General features: G+C 38.9%; 1 protein-coding gene across 4 annotated transcripts in view; it reads right to left on the minus strand.

Annotated features, from left to right (window-relative positions):
- The window catches only part of INO80 (INO80 complex ATPase subunit), a 62,276-nt gene that overhangs the window by 41,259 nt on the left and 410 nt on the right, over positions 1-20,607 (minus strand). The window contains exons 1-15 of one of the 4 annotated variants that reach the window (XM_042813965.1): positions 20,298-20,372; positions 18,556-18,644; positions 14,778-14,963; positions 13,738-13,904; positions 13,576-13,643; positions 11,769-11,930; positions 10,032-10,152; positions 8,580-8,794; positions 7,603-7,656; positions 5,859-6,062; positions 4,367-4,562; positions 4,093-4,160; positions 3,598-3,807; positions 2,991-3,071; positions 1,619-1,714 (exon numbers count right to left, since the gene is read on the minus strand). In XM_042813965.1, the coding sequence (XP_042669899.1) occupies positions 1,619-1,714; positions 2,991-3,071; positions 3,598-3,807; positions 4,093-4,160; positions 4,367-4,562; positions 5,859-6,062; positions 7,603-7,656; positions 8,580-8,794; positions 10,032-10,152; positions 11,769-11,930; positions 13,576-13,643; positions 13,738-13,904; positions 14,778-14,920 (1,785 nt within the window). In that variant the 5' untranslated portion in view covers positions 14,921-14,963; positions 18,556-18,644; positions 20,298-20,372. Of the gene's footprint in view, positions 1-1,618; positions 1,715-2,990; positions 3,072-3,597; positions 3,808-4,092; positions 4,161-4,366; positions 4,563-5,858; positions 6,063-7,602; positions 7,657-8,579; positions 8,795-10,031; positions 10,153-11,768; positions 11,931-13,575; positions 13,644-13,737; positions 13,905-14,777; positions 14,964-18,555; positions 19,207-19,250; positions 20,113-20,297; positions 20,373-20,607 lie in introns of those variants that run through there. The other 3 variants (XM_042813966.1, XM_042813964.1, XM_042813967.1) reach the window with 3 other exon arrangements.

Consider the following 20,607-nt stretch of genomic DNA (forward strand, 5'->3'; position numbering starts at 1 on the left):
TGGATGAACATTCTTGCAATCGTTGTGAAATAAGGATGTTATAAAAAAAACCCATGAGATTAGCAAACAAGTTAAGCCTTATATTTTACATACTTTACATATTCTGCCATGGACCTGAAGAAATGAATTCACTGTGATTTACCATAAGAGTAAACGACTATGAGTTTCAACATGGTAAGAAGCAGGAACAAAACTGGTTCAAAAAATAGGTAAAAGTTATAATCAGTAACAATCAAAAGCTTAAAATTTTTTTTAAATAAAATTTGTTCCAGGAATGTGGTATTATTACGCTAACCCACAAAACAGCTATGTAATAACAGAAACAGGGAAAACCATGCTTACAATAATAATAATAATAATTATTGTTATTATTTATTAAAAAAAAAGAAAAAAAAAAAGATAGCTCTCTGGTCTCAAGCATCCTGGCTGCATTTTTGAAATATTTGCTGTATTGGAGAAAAAGCATGGAAGTTACTCGTCTACTCTATATAATTAACTGGTCAGAGCAAATTACGCAAAGTAAATAGACAGTGTTGGCTAATCATTCTCATATTTTCTACTCCAGGTTTTAAGCTAGGATCCCTACTGTTTTGGAACCAAGAAATGAAGTATTACTTACAGCAATACTTCCAACTCTTTTCCCACACCTCATTAAGCAGCCACAGCTTTCAAACAATCAGCCTGGGCATTACTGGTATATTGGCTCTTACAGTTATAAGTGGGTGGTTTTTATTTGTTGGCTTTATAAATTCTTCGTAAGAATTAAAATTACTTGTGCTTACAAAACCTAATCATGATCTCTTCATAACAAACATTAACTTGTCAATAACTCAAACATTTAAACCATAATCTCTTCTTTGCAGCTGTAACCATAAGCTTCTGAACCTGTCTACCTTTAATTCTAAAAGGCTGTTTCTGTTTCAGTGATATATATTCCTTTCAAACCTTCCTTCCAAACACTCAAATGTTTTTCACTGGAGTACAGGTAAGCAGCTTGTTTTTCCAGTAACTGACTGTTTCTTGCTTTCTACATCACTATTTTCTCACAATTACTACACACCTGAAGGCTATGACTTATTTTCCTATTAGCTTTTTGTTCTTACCTAATTGTGCTTCACTACTCTCTCTTTTCTTTCTTCCCAGTTGCTTGTCTATGGTTCTTCTACTTTTCTCTAAGAACACTGTCTCTCATTCTGGTTTGTTTAGAATTCTGGTTTTATCTACACAGTCTTTGTCTTATTTAACCAGATTGATAGGAATGACTGAAAACACTGCTCTGAAGAGGATGCATAAGACTGAAACATTATTCTTGGGTCGACTGCCAGGACCACACACTATAGAACTGAACATCCACCCCTTGCTTACTTCAATTCCCTCATCAAGATGGAGTCCTGATGCAAAATGAAAATCATATGATTCAAGAAGGAATATTTTTTAGATATTTTAGATAAATGAATACTCCAGAAAGTCAGGACAGTGGAGAAATATCAGAACCAGACTCATTACAGAATATGAAACTGCAAGATAACGAGGCACCCAGATGCGCCAAAGAATTCAGGAATACAAACAGTTTGCTTTTGAGAAAATCTAAAAGAACTGTCTTGTATGTTCTTATTACCTTAAATTTAGGAACAAATCTGGCAAACTCCTGGTGCCAGTTGTTAAGAGTAGATGCAGGCGAGATTATTAAAAAAGGTCCCCAGATGTTCTCTCTCTGCAATATACATATTAAAAAAAAAATAAACAGACATCATAAATTAATTTGGGGGAAGGAACACGGAAATAGTTTCATACAGTTTTGCAACTGCTAAGTAACAGTTGCTATGTAAGACAGAATTATACACAATGTAATAAAACCTCCTTCCAGAACAGCAGGGTGACACAGAATCAAACAGAGCAGACCTAATATCTAACACAGTCCTCCTTCAGTACACCTAAGTTGTTCCCAGAACAAATACCACCACTGTGAACTGCCTTGTTCATTTTTTTTTTCCAGAAAGTTGCCACCTGCACCTTACTAACATTTCGGGAAGGAAAAGACACCAGGTGGAATTGGAAAGCTTTGCTTCACATAACAACAGAATAACTTCTTGCGAAAAAGAAGATGAATAATTAGTGTATTGGTGTAAGCTGGTCAGTGCAAGGGGAAGCAGGAAATATTAAAAGCCGTATGAATTCTTCCAAAAATCTCAAGTTCCAACAGGGAGACAAGCCTATCTAGTTCTTATCCCTTTTATACACGTGAGCTTAAGAGACTTCGGCTCTGCATCCTTCCAATGTCATTGTTGATAGTACCATCACAAGTACATCAAAACCAACATAAACAAACACAGATGATGGCCAATCATTGGTCACTAATCCAGCCACTTCTGCTCTCAGTACCACCAGCTGATACCTCCAATTTAGGGCAAGTAGCTGCATGCCATTTCTTTTTTCCCCCTAAACTTATCTACCTCTTTCTATACATATATTTCTGCAGTAAGAAGAAAGCTCACATTGCTTTTTTTTGTTTGTTTATCAGTCCTGGCACTGAAGAATCACTGTGTCTCAAAACAAAACAAACAAAAACAAAACAAAAAAACCCCCACAATTAAGTATGGAAATCCATGCTAATTGTCTTGAAGTTTAGAATTTGGACTTCACTTCATTCTACAAGTGATTCTGATTCATAAACGTCAGTGAAACATTAAGTCAGCAACTTGTTCTCTCACCAAGCTTTTACAACCAGTGCATATGAAATGATGTTACTCTGTGAATAAATGGAAATCCTATTTTTATATAATTCCACATAATATTATACATATATATATGTACACACATATATAGTCATATACACACAGGAACTTTTAAAGGTACAACTTAATAACAAACGGAAATGCCATAGATAAAATGACTTTTAAAGCACTTAAGCTGTACAATCTAGAATTCACTTCAAATGTGAAAAGTACACATCTATCAAGAAGACCAAGAAAAAGCTATAATCCACTTACTTCAGCCAGGTGTGCAAGGAGAGCAATACTTTGTACTGTTTTACCCAAACCCATTTCATCTGCCAGGATTCCATTGATGCCCTGCAAAAAATCCATGAATTTACACTTTCGTCTTACTACGTTTTTATCCATGCAGGACTTGAAAAATGAAGCAACCTACTTTCTTTTAGGTCTTCTACTGAGAGATATTTCATATCAACTGCACTTTCATTCATTTCTAGGTCATATTTTTTTTTCCCCTCAGTCTATCTGCACATCACAATCACACTGCAAACTGGATATGCACAGAGCAATGCCATCTGCAATTTACAATCTGCCCAAAGCCTGAAATTGTATGCAATTCTGAGAAGCAGAAGTCTCTTCAGTGTATAATCTAAATGATAAGCAGTTCTGTAAATACCCACGTAAGGAATCTTGAAATTTATGTTCTGTTCAAAGTCAAGGATTCTGATGGGTGGTTTACATAATATTTTCATTTCTTCTAAAAATATTGCAGATGCAGTATATGTGGTCTATTTTTAAAACTAGTTAAGTTTTTGAAAAAGTTTCCCCTAATTACTTAAATTATCCTAGAAGTTTTAAAAATCTGCAAGATGTACTAAGATACCTGTTCATACAGGTTTGCCAGCCAATTCATGCCTTTCAGTTGGTAACCTTTCAGTTTCCCGTTGAAAATAGTAGGCTGTGGAATATCTTCCCCTGCCCGGATAGACGGATTTGCTAAACTGTAGCTCTCCCCAAAGCCAGTACCAGACTTGTTAGCAGCCCGTAAAGCAGCTGCTCGACTTTCCTTTGCATCTTCATCAAATGATCTAGTCTAAACAAGAAAAGGAAAATACATGAAGATTATGAACATGTTAACATAAACTGTATGGTAAAAGGCTTTACTCTTCACATTAACACACATGATGTTTGCCAGAAATTAATGAAAAACAAACCTGTTCCCAGATATTTTATCTTTTTTCCACTTGTTTGAACAAAGAAAGGGGCAATGAAATCAAACTAACCTACTAGACTTGGCTGCTATTAAAGATTCTGGCTTTAGTACCTTTACCAATTACTCTGCTTTTTCTTTTACTTCATGGATTCAAAACATACATACCCGGGCTTGGTGAATCTGGTAAGCATCCTCAGCATTCTTCAGAGCTTGGGCCTTGTAATAGTTACTATCTGAAAACAACATCTCCATGTTAGAGCTTTGCAGAATCAACAACCCAAGTTAAAAAAAATAAAGAAATCTGTTAAGCTTCAGTAATTACAGATGTGCTTCTTATACAGAAGGAATTTTATGCTTGACATTGTAAATGTGATTAATAATATAAATAGCACAGTAAATTCCAAAAGGGCACAGGAAGGATTGTGGATGAATTGCTTACCATAATCTTCCTGGGTGATGTTGACCACTACTCCTCCTCCAATATCAATCTGCCTTTGGGTAGAGCTGTCTTCCAGTTTGCGTAGGATTTCCTCCTGTATTCCATCATGCCCAATATCTCGCTTACGACTCATAAAATGGGCATATAATTCAGTTTGTGTGATCAGGAAGTTAAGTTTTCGCTGCTGCCTTTTAGCCTAAGAGAAAAGCATTTACCAAGATCACAGGTTAAAAAAAAAAAAAAAAAAAAAAAACCCCACCAATAAAACAGAATAAAGATTCAGTGATTAAAATATGATTAAAAAAAAAAGTTTTAATCTAATAAAATGACAACCTATCCAGGTTTTACTATGCACATTATTTTGATTAAAAAATGCCAGGACATCAGTTGTATGCAAAAAACTAGCCACCACCATAACCACCTGTATTAAAATAGAATAGTGATACAAATGAAATATTCTTTTAAATTATATAATCATGGCAAAGAATACCATAATCTCCCAAAAGAAAGATTAAAGGTTTTGTTTATGCTGAAAAACTTAAAAGATTAATAAAAAAGAAACAGCAACAGAGAGGTATATGGTAAAAGAACCAAAGAGTTAAAAAACTCACTATACAATCATAGCAGGTAACTCTAATGTTCTATTATTTATAAGTAAGGAGAACAGTGAAAGAATATATTAAATGTATACATCTGAGATATTATAACTGTCTGGGCTTCAGCAAGATGTTGCAGAAACTCTGTTCATTCTTAGGGTCTGGCTAAAAAATGCTATAGTAAAATTTGCCTAGTGATTTCAGCCACACAATGTTTGCAGATTTGCAAGAATTGAGAGAAACAATACATAAAAGCAATACATAAAAGCATGATGTAATGATTTTAGCATTAAACTAAATAGAAGGTATTCTGATGATTCAACATCAGCTCACCACTGAACACTGAAGGTAGAACTGCAAATCCACCAGAGAATTTTGGCAAGATTTTTTTTTCTTAAATTCAACCCTTATCACTAAGAGAGTCAAGGAACCAAACACTTTGCCAACACAAACAGTGACCACAGAAAAATTCTCAACTCTGTAGGCCCCCAGAAGTCCTGCTCACATTCTCTGCAAGTCTTGATGCTAGTTTACAGCAGAAAAATAAAATATCAATGTGAATGAAAAGGTGACTTGGCCTTTGTATTCAAAAAGATGTACAAATCATCACAAAAGGCCAGCATGAACTAACACTGAGTTATGCATGCATCAGTGAGACACACGGTGTTCATTTAATCCTTTATTCTACTTCAACCACTTAAAATTTACCTGAGTAAAGAACTCAGGTAGTTCACAGGCTTCTTATAATCTTTAAAATAGCAAATAAATGCACGCAATATTATTGAAACAGAATAAACAAATGAACGTAATAGCCCAGATTTAGAAACTCAAATTATTTAGTCATTTCTGTGTTTACTCAAGAAATTAATTATCAGCAACCTGTGCTTTTGCTTTACCTCTCTCATCTCCTCATCCAGCTTGCGTTGCTCCAGAGCCTCTTTCTCAGCCCGTTTGCGATGTTCTTTTTCTACCTTTTCATATTTTTTCCAATAGAGAAGCATCTCCTTGGTAAGACGACGTGCCCGTGGTAGAGTTTCCTTACAGTTTTTCTGGGCCTGGAGAGCAGCTCGACGTACCTCTCTCATGCACTGATGAGCAAGCTAGGGAGAAATAAGGTTAGGATGCAGATGAAAGGTGAGCAGCTTTAATGAAAACCAGCAATGCACATCACGTTTAATTGCAAACAAATCTGATCCTTCAAAAGAGAAAAACTATGGTACTTTGCTCAGCAGTTAGACTTTTGAAATGATGAGAGAGAACATAAACTTCCTGAGATGCATACAAAAAAAACAAAACCTAAGACAGCTGCAGCACAGCACGGCACTTAAAGGGATTGATTTGGTGGGTAGATCTTTCAAAGGTACTCCAGAGACCAGAGTTTAAGGTCTGCCTGCAACTGTGACTCTACTCCAAACATTCTTCAGTTGCACACACTCTTTCTCACTGTTTGAATAATGCTGCTGCAATGGCCATATTGGTAGCACACAATCACATTCACATGTTAATATGCTGAAAAGTGGGGGAGTATCCTACAATTTTCCTACCATCTCATAAAGAAGCATACTAGTGTCATTTTTCAATCCAGCATATATAAATTAATGTCATTGTCGTAATGGTCAATTGCTGGGTTTGATGTTTGTGACAGTTGTTTTTTTCCCCCACTGAAATTTGTACATCAATAATTCCATCATACAGAGATTGCAAATGATCAAGTAAAATGAAAGCAAAGGAAAAAAGAGTGTAATTTCGAACCTTTTAAGTCTGCTGCATCACTCACTTGCTAAAATACAGTTTGTGATATCTACAAATACAATAATCACAGAATATTGGTCCAGACATCAAAAAGAAATCTAGCCTCTGATAAGGACGCCCACAGTGAAGTAGATCCTGTTTTCTGTATTCCTTGCAGAGAAAACATTCCCGTTCCTACTAACGTATATATGGAACACAATATTTCCTATGTCATCTTGTGTCTGACGATCATTAGCCATATACTTGATTATTTTTACACTAGGCATATATATGAATCACACACTTGAGCATAACACTTTAAAAATGCTTTAAATGCATTACCAAATGTTCCTACAGTGAAGTCTTCTAGGTAGAAATAGTGACACTTCTCAGAGACCACTCAAATGAGGAAATAAATTCTTTTGGCAATCACTTAATCAAAAAAATTGTTCCGTTTTTAATCCCAGTTCCTATGTAAGTTTGCATAAATTAACACATTTTAATGCTTCCAATAGCCCTTTTGATTTACACATGAATACTTACAACTGCAAATTCTAGCTACTGGATAAATGGGCAGTTCAAAAGCTAATGAAGTGTACTGAAGTCTTTAATTTACTGTATCAAAATCAGTGAATAAAAATGAATATAGTAAATCTTATGAAAGCCAAAATGAATATAGTAAATCTTAGGAAAGCCAGTGGGATTTGAGGACACAAATTTATGTTGCTTGTTTCCTCTACTGCTTATGAAACACACCAATATGATACATTTAAAAAATGAAAAGCCTCATACAAATTATTTACGTTCTTTCTCCTGTACTGTCCTGCTAGAATCATCAGTATGAAACAAAGAGATTACAGTTTGCTTATTACGTTCAATACAAGTATCAGTATCAAGCTGAACACTTACCTTTTTGCTGTTGGTAAGGAAAAGGTTGCGTGCTGATGCTTTTTGTTTGTATGCCTATAAAAGAACACATCCTACAATTACTTGATGGCTAATAGCTGCACACTACTTTAGACAATCACTGTCCAGTCTCTAGCTGTTAGATCTGCCAACCTCAGTCATGCAGTCCATTGTATAATTGAGTACATGTTCTGTAACTATTTTTGGTTCTGATGGAAATACCTTCCCTCCTTCACTGTCCAACACATGTGTAAATGCATTCCTGCTCCTGAAGGAAGTATTTAAAACATCCCCTTTTTCAGGCTTTTTCTTTAACTACTACTTCTGCAAAGCAGGATAATCCTATTCCACTGTCAACACTGAAACAAACAGAAGATGTTTCCACTGTTCCCCAAAGATAGTTAGAGTTAATGCAAATTATGTTATTCACATGAACAAAATTATTTGAAAAAATAACACTGCACATACCCTTTGGACAGTTCCTACATTCATAAAGAATGATACAGCTACCAGTTATACTCAAGTCACTAGAAATTCAGTCTGTTAAAAGTATATTCCCAGAGAACAAATGACAGTGCATCCAGCTATCTCAAACATGCCCAAAGCTTGTCCTGTAAATGACACGAAGCTTTCCCTAGGTTGTTTCTTACGTTTCAAAATACATGTATGCTGTGATGACTGAAACATGCCTCTCCTGAACTTAAACACTGGTCCTGAATATTGGTTTGCTTTACATAGGTATCCTGCAGATTTGTGGAAATATCTCCTTGAGTTTATTGTACTGTTCATGGAAAAGGGTTAGATAGCCAAATGAAACAAACACACTGCATGATCCACTGGTGTTAAGAAATCAGAACTGCACTTTGCTTACAGATTGCAGAGTATCAGTTCGGCCATTACTGACCAGCAGAAAATCGCTGTTGTTTTTTATCCCACTTTCTTGTTATCATCAGTGATGTAGCGCCATTAACCAAGCTCACCTTTGGCAACTCCTTTTTAACAATGCTAAGCCACACTTTTCGCCGACGAGCATTAAGTTGTTCAATAGACATGTGCTTTTTCTTGGACCCAGGTGGTGGTGTGTCATGAGAAAACTTGGCAAAAACTTTGGTCTGGTGATGGTGGTGTTCCGGTGACTCCTCCGAAGACAGATCTTCATCCCGTCTCCTCTTTTTCTTTACTTTTTTCAACTTTCCTGCAAGATTGATCATTAAATCATTTTTTTTTTTTTTCCTATTCTGTGGACCTTCTGCATTTAGTCTGACATCTCTCCTAACTAAGCTATCCAAGTCACTTTGTGTGTGCAACCAACAAAAAAGTCAAACCTACCTATGCCTGCCAGTACTAGTACCACGCACTTATTTCTTCATGCTTTTGCAACTAACTCCTATGGCATGTTTCCTTTCATGAGTAAGTATTCATTAGGAATTAAAATATCTGTGATCTGATACAATGCTTCTTGTCCTGCGGTAAAATTTTACTTACAGACATGTAAAGGATATATAAAAGTAACAACATCACCATTTGGTAGATGTCTCAAATCATCGTGAAAGAGATTGATATGTTATCATTTATTGTGAACACAACTTTCAGAGGAAACTACGAGATGCTGTTATCAGATAATAAATACACTATTCGAAAGTATGCAAAATCAGGACACTACAAGATTACTGGAAAAAAATACAGCATTAAAGGAATTTACAGAAAGAGAGGAAGAATAGAGGGAAGCCCAAAACAACCTTCTTAAAACACAGCTCGAACATGAGTGCTTGCAATACACAGAATTCACCTTACACTGACAGTTCACAGTCTTCTCTTCCTGCTTTCTACAGATGCTGCCAGCTCAGCCACGAAAGAAAACTGCACTTCCTGGCAAACATGCAGCTGAAAAACTCCAGCTGAGAGGTTACAGAAGTAATTCTATTTTAATGCATATTGGACATCAATTCTCAGCTCCCTCTAATTTCCAGAAAACAATCTCATTTCTGGAACAATTACACATTCTGGAATAACTGTATCAGTTACTGATTAGTTTCTTATATTTTTCTAAGAACTATCAAGTTTCAAAGGAAACAAGCAAATGGATCATGATACGCAGCAATATTTATGGATTCTGAAACATAGCCAAGCAATACTGAAATAGCTATGAAGTACTTATTGCATGTCTCTCATTCTGGATCCAGAGGTCCACAAAGAAAATTTAAAACCATGAACTCTCAATTTGCACCATCTTTTTTCACCCTCGTTCTCTAGAGGCCAGATAAAGCACAGTATTTTACGATTTCTCTTTGATGGAATCGGCCATTAGCCTTCCATCCAAAACACAAAGGTCTGGAACGTGTTCAAACATGAACATTTATCCAAAGACAATAATAAAAGAAAGGAGTTTAAATCACAGCAACTACCTAAAAACACAATGTGAGTGACTTTACCTTTCAATTTTTTCTCTTCTTTGAACTTCTTTTTCTTGGGCCCTAGCAGGTGGCGCTGCTGCTCATAGTAAGGATCGTACGTAGACAGCAGTCCTGCGCTGTAGTACTGGTATTGCTGCAACTGAAGTAGATGTAAATGAGCACACTAACACAAACCAGATAGGGCAGATAACAGCAATAGCAGGTAAATGAGTTCACATCTTGATTGTAAATAAGACATCAGTAAATGTACTACTCCATATTTAGCACTGTTATCGAGGATTGGAGAGTCCAAAGTGAAACCACTTGCCCACAGGTGGCCCCTGAGTTCTACAGAGGGAACCAAACCCACTCAGTCAAATAAGACAGGAAAAGCGTGCAGCGAAGCTCACACTTTCAAAACATACCACTACATCATTTTCCATATAGGTGCTGCCCAGCAAAACAGCACATTACATGCAACAGTCCAATCAAGGACTTCCTACTTGTTTTGTTTGGATTCCCAAGTTACATGCATGTCCTACTTTTATCACATGAAAAGATATCAAAGGACAGGTTTAGGTAAAAGGCATTTAAAAGATTTCCACACAAACAAATCAAACACTCAGGTTATCTTGTAAAAGTACGTGACCAAGGAATTTGGAGATTATAAAAAAATGTAACATATTTCAAGTGTTATTCAACTAAAATACTAAAGAACTACATACAGGCTATACACAAACATAAAAATTATGACCTTTGTGGAAGCTGGGTGTATGAGTGTTTGTGCAGTTACATGGTATTTCAGGAAGCCAATACAATCTGGGTTGAAAAGATAATGACTGAACAAAGAAAAGAAATGGACAGAAAGAAAGACTTGGGTGGAAAAAAAATTTCTTCACTCTTCTGGAGAAATCTGAAGCAGTATAAAACAAAATGTAAAATGTTTATTTCATACACATTCTCTGATAGCAGAACAGGATGATTTTCTTCATCTGAGACCCACTTTCAGTTGCAATTCAAAGCAGCTTTTTTTTTTTTTTTTTTTTTTTTTTTTTGTAAATGCTCTTATGACTCAATACATTATTAGAAACAAAGCAGTCAAAATTTGGCACAATGTTAAGAAAATTAGAAATGCAACAGATATTTTCTGAGAACGAAGAGACTAAAAGAAGTGGATGTAAAAAGAAAATCTAAAATAGAAAAGGAAGGTATGAAAACAAGAAAGGCAAGTAAAACCCCAAAGAATTACAGAAAGCACTAAGGAAGAATACGAGGAACTCCCTTTCAAAAAGATAAACATCATCCCTTTGATTGCAGCCTCAGTGGTGAGGCAAATGTACTGCAGTAGGTTTAAGTATACAATTTTAATCCTGAACAGCAGCGACCACCTGTATTAAAATCTAAGCCACAGCATCTCAGTTTTGATATGTACTGTTTGAACACTGCATTCTAGCACCATTTTTGCTCTAATGAACACAGGAGTGTTGTAGAAGCTGTATGTACACGTGCATCCATACTGTCTATGTAAATTGTTGAGAGATTCTTAGCATAAGGTATCAATAGCTTTTCAATCAGTACAGAATTATTAACCCTTCCCTGAAACCGACATGAGATTGTTCTAGTCTACCAAACAATTTTCTAATCCACAAAATACTATAAATTTTCAGAAAAAAATGTGGAAGTAGTTAAAATAATGCAACTATAATGCAAAATAATGCAATAATGCAACAAGGAAAAAAAGAAAATGAAGGAAATATGGAAGTTCTGGATTTTTACCTCTTTGTCTTTGCTATATTTACTTTGATGTAGTTTCTTATATTTGTGTAATCGCAGCATATTGTGAAGCTCCTCCCTTGAAAGAGAAAATTCTTCTTCATCTTCTCCATCCTCATCACTTGGAGAATCTGTGTCACTGGAATCATCACTCAGAAGGATACTCTAACAACAATAAATAAAAATAAAATTAGCACTAACAAGTCCCTATACTGTATTGTTTATTTCTGCAGAATGCTCTTGGGCCTTTATCTAGCAACACTTAGCCTTTACAAAGTGTCTTCCCTCTGAAATGCCTGAAATGCAAAAGAGTTTTCTGATCTACAGTGCTGTTCAGTATCCAATCAAGTAAATTTTTTTTTTTTTTTTAATCTTCAGAGAGGTACAGTTCTGTTAGCTTAGTGAAAATTAAGTCACTTTAAAACCCACTGCAACTGCCTGTGGTCTCAAAAGGCTCTTTCTAGCAGTGAGAAAAGCCAGGATATAAGCAAGGCATTTTACGATGTATGGTTGCAGGTGCTTTGCTACCTCATTTGTACTACTTGTTCTTCTATTCTCCCACTGCACCACTTGCACAAGGTTTGGCTCTTGCTTGACCTCTTGGCAACCTGTTTTTACTAACTAGAGAACACTGCAGTACAATGAAAGGCAAAGATGGCACAGTGCCACTGTTCCACTCTCTCCTTCCTCCCCTCATTTGGACTTTGTACTGACTTCATCTTACAAACAAATTTTCACCTCAATCTCCAGTGTCCATTTAATACATTTCATAAGTTCACTTTAATTCGGACACAGTACTAAAATTTCTTAATGCTTCTAAATGTATATTCACTGTGGTATTTTACCAAAAAGCTGCTGCTCACCAAAACTGAAATGCCCACCATCCATTTTGCTACACAATGGAAATGGAAGCCTTAAATGCATAGACTATAATCCTATTTTGTTCCACCAAAGATCCAATACAATACTTACTACTGACTATCACATACTCCTCTTTCTTTCCCTTTCTAACATGAGAAACCTCTGTAGAATGCCTTTTTTGTTTTGGTATTTTTAATGCAGAAAGAAAACAAAACAACAAAAAAAGCCCTTATTTCTTCTTAGCAAGGGACACTGGAGTAACTCCAGTTACTTAAAAAAGTGCAGCAAAAAACAGACCAATATAGTACGAGATTCAAGAAGTCCTTTAAAGATTGTTTTCAGCAACATATCAATTATTACTATATCTCTATCTCTTCTCCTTCAATATGATACTTTGCATCAATTAAGCTGCACCACATCATTTCAGGCAGCTCTCAAACACAAGCAGTTGCTGTGTATGCTGCTTCAAAAGAAGTCCTTTACTTTGACTATGGCCAAAGAGCATGGAAGATGTAACAGGAAAAAAATGTCTAATGCTCTGGCTTTATTAAGTGCCATGGAGGTTCAAGTTGGATATTAGGAACAATTTCTTTTCAAGTTTTCACGAAAAGGGTAGATGTGGCACTGAGAGACATTGTTTAGTGAGTACTGGCGATGGGTTGGGTGATGGATTAGATGATCTTAGTGATCTTTTCTAACTTAATAACAGGATATGGGAACAACTAATCTTACTGTAAACTTACCATATTTAGCAATTACACTTGTGATAATTTGTGATAATGCTCTGACAAGTGCTCAAATTACTTTCTTTTTGTCCTCTACATTGTTAGATGTTTAGGATTCCATCATCTATACCAGATGAGAAGGCAGAGTCCTTTATTCATCACTGTCTACAGGGTGTTAACTAAGACTCTTCTGCTCTTGTCAGATTTCTTTGCAATACCCTTACCTTCAGCCACTTTCTGCTTTTCTTCAGTTTAGAAAAGTTATACAAGCTTCCTTTTTCAGACTTTGGCTCTGTTTAAAGAAAAGATAAAAACAAATTTCTTCAGAAATAATGCTTTTCTCAGCCTACCTCAAAGTAAGCAGATTCAACTCAGTGGGTGACTACCTGGCTGCAGTACTCCATTCAGGGAATGTGTGTTCAGCACTCCTGAATTCCCTACTCCAGAAGATTCCCCCAGTAAAGCATTTGGAGGCTCTTCCTTAACTTGCATCAGGGGATCCCCAGATTGAGGCAACAAAGGATTGTCATCCAATCCATCCTCACTTTCATCACTGCAAGAAGATACATAATATGCTGAGAATAAAAGGAAAACATTCAAAAGAAGAAACGTCTGTGCAACTTGCGTGTGGCCATTTGCCTAAAGGTTTGAGAACGAAAGCAGCCTCAGCTGTAATTCTGTGCATTACAAATACTGCTGTTAATAATTTAGCGTCAAACCCTCAGCAGCAGTTAATCATCAGACCAGTCTGGTTATGCCAGCAAGCTGTGTCCCCAGTCTCTAGATAGATATTTAATACTCGAAGCACGAACTAACCAAGAAACGAAGTGCTGAGTCAAATCAAAGCACAATATTGTTATTCCCAGCACTACTGTACATGTGAAAGATATAAAGTCATATTTTTTTATTCCTTGTGTGAATCTTACAGGCCTGTAATACAGGCTGCTTTCTATTATGCATACACTTCTCAGTTCTGTAAGCTCACAATTACAGAATACTGATGAAATAAAAGTAAATTGCTTTTGGACAGAAACATACCTTGATGAATCACATCTCAATGGTACAGCTTACTATCATAGAAATGCTGCATCTGACAACACTTTGTATTCCACTTATGGCTACGTGCCAGTTCCCTAAAAAAATTAACTTAATGCTTGTTCATCCTACCTTTTGCAGGCAAAGAAAATTTTGGCCACTCAACTACGACAAAGGGCTTTAAAACATCTTGCTAATTTGTATACCTGGGCAAGAAATATGATGAATTATCAATGAGAGGAGAGGCACAGTGCAAATTCTTTACAAGATAAGGTTTTCTAACGAGCAAGTCATTCCCAATGAACAAGTAAACTCCTACTATGGTGTTGCCTGTAGGGTTATAAAAATGCTTGTCTTTCCTTGATATTCCTTGTAGAAAAGGCTTTAGTACCTGGATATATTCCTGTTAAAGATGGCAGACGTCTGTCGTAAAAACTGATCCAATCGTAGAGCTTTCTCCAGGTACTGCAGATAAAGGGGTTTTGCCAGCTCTGAGCAGCTGCCATCCTCCCTGGCACCCAGCTCCGAGGCCATAGAACAAACTTCTCCTCATGCACAGACGCCTCTGAACACGCAGCTGTTGAGAGGAAATCACAACTATCATCGCTGCCACCACCTCTGAGAAGAAAAACAAGGTGAGCAGGCAAACCTACTGCATGTGACACCAGATGCCAATACATCCAAATCCACAGCTGGAGCTGCATAAACGAAAGCACTATCAATGCCCTAAATATGATAATATTTACTGCTAAATAAATGTCTCCAGCTAAATTTTTTGCTTATGATAGAGCATAAAAATAGTCAGCTTTAGAAAGATTAAATGTTCTTCTGAAGGATTCTTCCTGCTTGTATTACTTCTCAGAGATACTAAAAACCTGAAACAAATTTCACTTTACTGAAAAGCATTTAACATGTAATTCTTCAGTTACTGAATTACTGACTACACTGTTTATGAGTTTATGAATGAAGCTTAAGCATCTGCACTTCTAATTGCTCTCTCCACGTTTACAGTCAGCATCTACCTTTCTCCCAAGTCTTTTATCCTAAAAAAAGGTATTACAAAACAGATTCAAATCTTCCAATATTAAAGAAAAACATCATAAGTGATTGCCACCTTGAGACTAACAGGCGTGGTTGAACCACAGCAGAATTTATTATTTCTTAACAAACATTCAGCCTTCGTATCTTTCCTAGAGAATAAGCAACAGAATGCCAGGAACTGTTACAAGAGATAATGGCACTTAGACCGAAGCTGTCTAGGTTCAATTTTCTATATGCTAGACCTTCTTATGCCCAACAGAAATAAAATGGATGACCTCAGTTATGAAATACTTGTTTCCAGCAGAGGCTAACAAGACAGCAGAAAGCTCCTGAAAGCCTTCCCTATGAAATCATAGAATCATAGAATCACCAAGGTTGGAAAAGACCTAAAAGATCACCCAGTCCAACCGTTCACCTATTCCCAATAGCTCCTACTAAACCATGTCCCTCAACACAACATCCAGCCTTTCCTTGAACACCCCCAGGCTCGGTGACTCCACCACCTCCCTGGGCATCCGTTCCAGTGCCTGACCACCCTTTCTGAAAAGTAATACTTCCTCATGTCCAGCCTGAATCTCCCCTGCCGTAGCTTGAAGCCATTCCCCCTGGTCCTATCACTGATGACACGAGAGAAGAGGCCGACCCCCAGCTCACTACAACCTCCCTTCAGGAAGTTATAGAGAGCAATGAGGTCTCCCCTGAGCCTCCTCTTCTCCAGGCTGAACATTCCCAGCTCCTTCAGCTGGGAATAAATAAATAAATAAGATTCATGTTGTCCAAGAAATTTTAAAATATATATGTCATGTTCTTTATCATCCATCTGGGAAAGAAAAGCAAAAAAAGCACAAAAACAAAAAGCACCACCTAAAGTCAAAGACTGTCTTCTAAGAGACAGGGTTATAAAGAAAATAAAGAGGTGAGAAAATGAGAGGAAGCATGAAACTTGTGCCTCTGATAGATGAGATTTCTGAGGGAATGGATAAAAAACAATACCAAAAAGGTGGGAGCAGTTTACTATCACATTAACAAAATTGATATATATATCACACAAGCAGATTAACAAAAATTATACATGGTAGAGAGCAAGATTCAATGCCTATAATATCAAGAAAGAAGAAGAAAAAAAAAAAAGCTATCTCCTTTATCACCCTTTTACTTTTTTAAAGCTTTCTGTAAACCAGAGCTGGCATGCATTTTGTGAATATGGCACTCCTTCAGTTTCCAGCCAAAATACCACACATAACCGTCATTTAACAATTTCACTCACAGCCACAAGGCATCCTTCACCTCTCGGCTCTTTGCAGGAAGCTTTCCCCAACCTCAACATTGGTAGCAGTGCCTCCTGCTTCACCCAGCACCCCTGGCTTCAGCTGGGTTCACCATGCCTTGAGGACACTGACAAACCCAATGTGCTCTTTTCCACCGCACGAGACTTGGCCTAACAAAACTCTACAAGCACAGCAGCAAAATGAAGGGAAAAAATAATATGACAGCAATCTTAACAAAGTCCTCCTTGCACTGGCCCAGTAACAGCGCTCCACATCTCAGCCCTCACAAGCTTTTCACCATTTTCCTATTTTAACTGACCCAAAAGGTTCCTGTACACACCAAGTTAATTACTCTTGTCTTCAAAACAGTTACTGGTGTTCATTCTGCTTCCTGAATAACCAAATAAACACAGGAGAGCTTCAGAGAACCCTTACATACATCAGCAGTGCCCTAAACAAATTGAGATGTATATTAAATACAGAAGAACTCAGGCTCTGAATTCAGCCTTCCATTTATTTATATGCTAATAGCCACACTCCCAATCTCTCCTGCTTAGCTACCAATTTGACAGAAATAACTTTCAAAACGATACATTTTCTTACAGATCCAAGTTCATTCTTAAGATACCTTCTTTGTCCTTTAGAACACGTTGCTCATTCCAGTGTTAATGATAGTATGGGGCTTACTCATTTACTTTGTTTTTCAAGTCTGCCCACCAGCGGGTCTGGCTGGTAAGCAAACATAGCACTGGAGAAGCACCCTCCAAGGACATCCTCAGGAAGCAGTCAGGCTTTATACAACTTGTCCAAGTTTTATGCCCACTGACTTACACCATCAAACCAGCAAAATCATTGCTCTCACGAAGCAGTTCAACCTTAACAGCAGACTTACTGAGTTTAATACCTACTGGCCATTTCTGAATGAAGTCCAACAGGTTCCTGCTCCCAGTATCAGTTTAAAGCAGGAGCCACATAAGCAGCAAGTGTTCTGAGCTCCCGCCTAGCTGCCAGCTGGACAGTGTTTTCTTTGTACTGCTTCTCCAGAAGTCACCTTTTTCTTCTTTTCCCTTCCATCACTGGCATTTCTACATCTCACTGAGGCCCAGTATATTACTTTCTCTTCTCTTTACGCCCAGTGCTGACATGAAGCATTATACACAGTGATGGTAGCCGCACTCCTGAGGGCACACACACAAATGAAAGCTGCCTAGGAGGGCTAAGGTGCAGCACAGCGGCTAATCCACACAGCCTGCTCTTAGCCTTTGGCAAATCAGCAAGTAAAACTAATCCCAATGGGCTCAGCTGCCATGCTGAGTGCATGCATGCCGAGTGCAACAGGCCAGCTGGTGAGCTCATTCACTCGGGCACTCCAACCCACACGAGTGGTTTCTCACCTCTCCTCCATACCAATAAGCACACGGATGACACGTTCAAATGGGCCAAAAGCCAAAATCCCAGTTTACATGGGGAATTATGCATTTCTCACACCTCCATTTACATCATCAGAAGTTTTATCCATAGAGCAGGATTAAGAACTGAACACTACCTTCTACACTGTTTTAGTTCCCTCATAATTTGAGCAATTCTCTGTTTTTTTTTTCCTAATGCCATCTTTTTATGCTTTGCATTTTGACACAAAGATTTTCCAAACTAACACAAACACCCAAGGTGTTTGGTTTTTTTTTCTTGAACAAATTTATGAATCAGACATACAACACTGCTTGTGACAGCACATGCTGTAAGGACACTCTGCAGTCACATCTCCAGAATCACTCCTGGCACAAACATACACATCCACACAAATCAGGGTTTAATTGGAAAATTCACAAGTACAATATCAGTTAGCTGCATTTTTGTCACCTTTTCTTATATTGTGTAATCTCTGATACAGGCAATTGGAGTGGCATAAAGGAGCTTGAAGGGGTATTTTGCTTGGAGGAGAATTCAAACTGAAAGGGGAAAAACAGCATTTAGTTTGATAAAAGCATAGTTACACTGACAACTGTTCTCCACAGTACATTATACGCCCAGTCTTCAAGTAAAGACCAACTCCCACATAGTCCTTCTAGGGCAGTAACTCTCCTAAATGCAACTCTGACACCCAAGAGACCATTGCTTTTCAAAGACCAGTCAGAAGAGCACTTCATAAGGCACTCAAGTTCTCCATAGCGCAGACCCAGTGCTGACTGGGCAAACAAGCACACACGACTGAAGATAACTGCATCTTTTTGGTTTGCAATAGCTAAGAAATCCTTTTAATCACTTTTCTAAGGAATGTACTTTGTTAAAACTAGACACTGCTATACACACAGTACTCTGCTGATCTCCTTTTGTAGAAAGGTTCTGTATTGCTTTCCAAGGAACAAGACAGCACTTCATTGATTTCAGTTCCACTTTAACTGCTTTTAAACACACAGAAGAGCCACTGGGACACAGGCTCCCAGTCTTCTATTTACATAAGTAATGGGCACAGACTGAAGAAAAAAAAAAGGTATACAGCCCTACAAAAGTGTTATCAGAAGTAAAACCAAACCACAGAACGCTTTAAAACGTACCAAACACAGAAGCTGGCACGTGGCAGCTCCACTCCCACACTTACACCAGGGGAAAAGCTCCCAGGAGAGACTGAGCCACACGTGTCACCACGTGGTGTAGGGTGAGAACAGGCCTTGCCCCCGGGGCCAATGCCCACCTCCCGGCAGCAATCCATTAGGACTGTGGGCCCCGCACTGTGCAGAGCACAGCTGTCCCACTGCGCCCACAACACACAGCCTGCACAGACTGCCTGTCTGCGTGTCGCCCTTTTGCCCCAGCTCACAAAAAGGGAACCATGCCCAGGCAGTTTTCTTCTTGCCACCTAAACAACCCTTACTGCATAATTTAGTTCTCCACGCAGCATGCTTACTGTGGAACATACTGCCTTTACGTTATATCTAAGCAGAACAGAACTTGCTCATCTTAACAGCCAAGAAGCGCAAGGCGGGATTTTAAGCAATCTTAGCAACACATATGGGAGAGATGGCCTAGAGGTGACCTAGAGGAAACATCCTCAAACACTGAGAAAAGTTCAAGCTGCTGGCCCTTCTCCCTCACTGCTCTCGGCCTTACCAACCACACGGAAGTCACAGCCCAAGCCTACCAGCACACACTGAGGGGGTGACCACATGAATGTCAGTTTTGACCCACGGAAATTAAAAACAGGTAAGCGTTGCTAACACATAGCTGTATGAGGTACACAAAATCCAAGCAGGTTTGTGTAAGAGAAAAGCAGAATTCTAGCAATGCATATAAAGAAGTCTTGTTAAAAAAATGAATTTAGGCTGAACCATTCTATACACAAGCGAAAAGCAGTCCGAAGGAACTGTCATAACCGCAGAACTGGAAGGGAACATAAAGTCCCCTCAGTCCCACCCGTGCTGCAGACAGGGCTCCCCCCACCAGCTCAGCTGCCCAGGGCCGCAGCCAACCCGGCCTCGATCGCCCCGGGGATGGGGCACCGCAGCTCTCCGGGCAGCCGTGCCAGGGCCTCACCGCCCTCTGCGCGAAGGATTTCCTCCCAGCGCCCAACCTCCACCCGCCCCGTCTCAGTCTAAGGCCGTTACCCCGTCCCAGGGGCGCGCAGGGGCTCCCCGCCCCGCCACCATCTGACAGCGGCATCGCCCCACGGCAGTTCCCCGCACACCCCCGGAGGCACAGCCCGCCCGCGACCGCGCACCACCGCCCACAGCGGCGCGGCGTCGCGCTGACGCGGCGCCAGACCCCGAGCTGCGAGGCCCCCGCCGCCGGGCGCCCACACGGGGCCGGGGCGCGGCCACCGTTTCCTCCTCCTCCTCTCAGCCCGCCCCGCCGCCCGCCGGCACCTCACGCCCCCGGGCCGGGCGGGCAGCGCCGCGCGGGGGCGGAGGGGGGGGG

Source organism: Centrocercus urophasianus, unplaced genomic scaffold (genome assembly GCF_019232065.1).
Source record: "Centrocercus urophasianus isolate 14NV4802_14NV808 unplaced genomic scaffold, USGS_Curo_1.0 seq_14, whole genome shotgun sequence".
Lineage (NCBI taxonomy): Eukaryota > Metazoa > Chordata > Aves > Galliformes > Phasianidae > Centrocercus > Centrocercus urophasianus.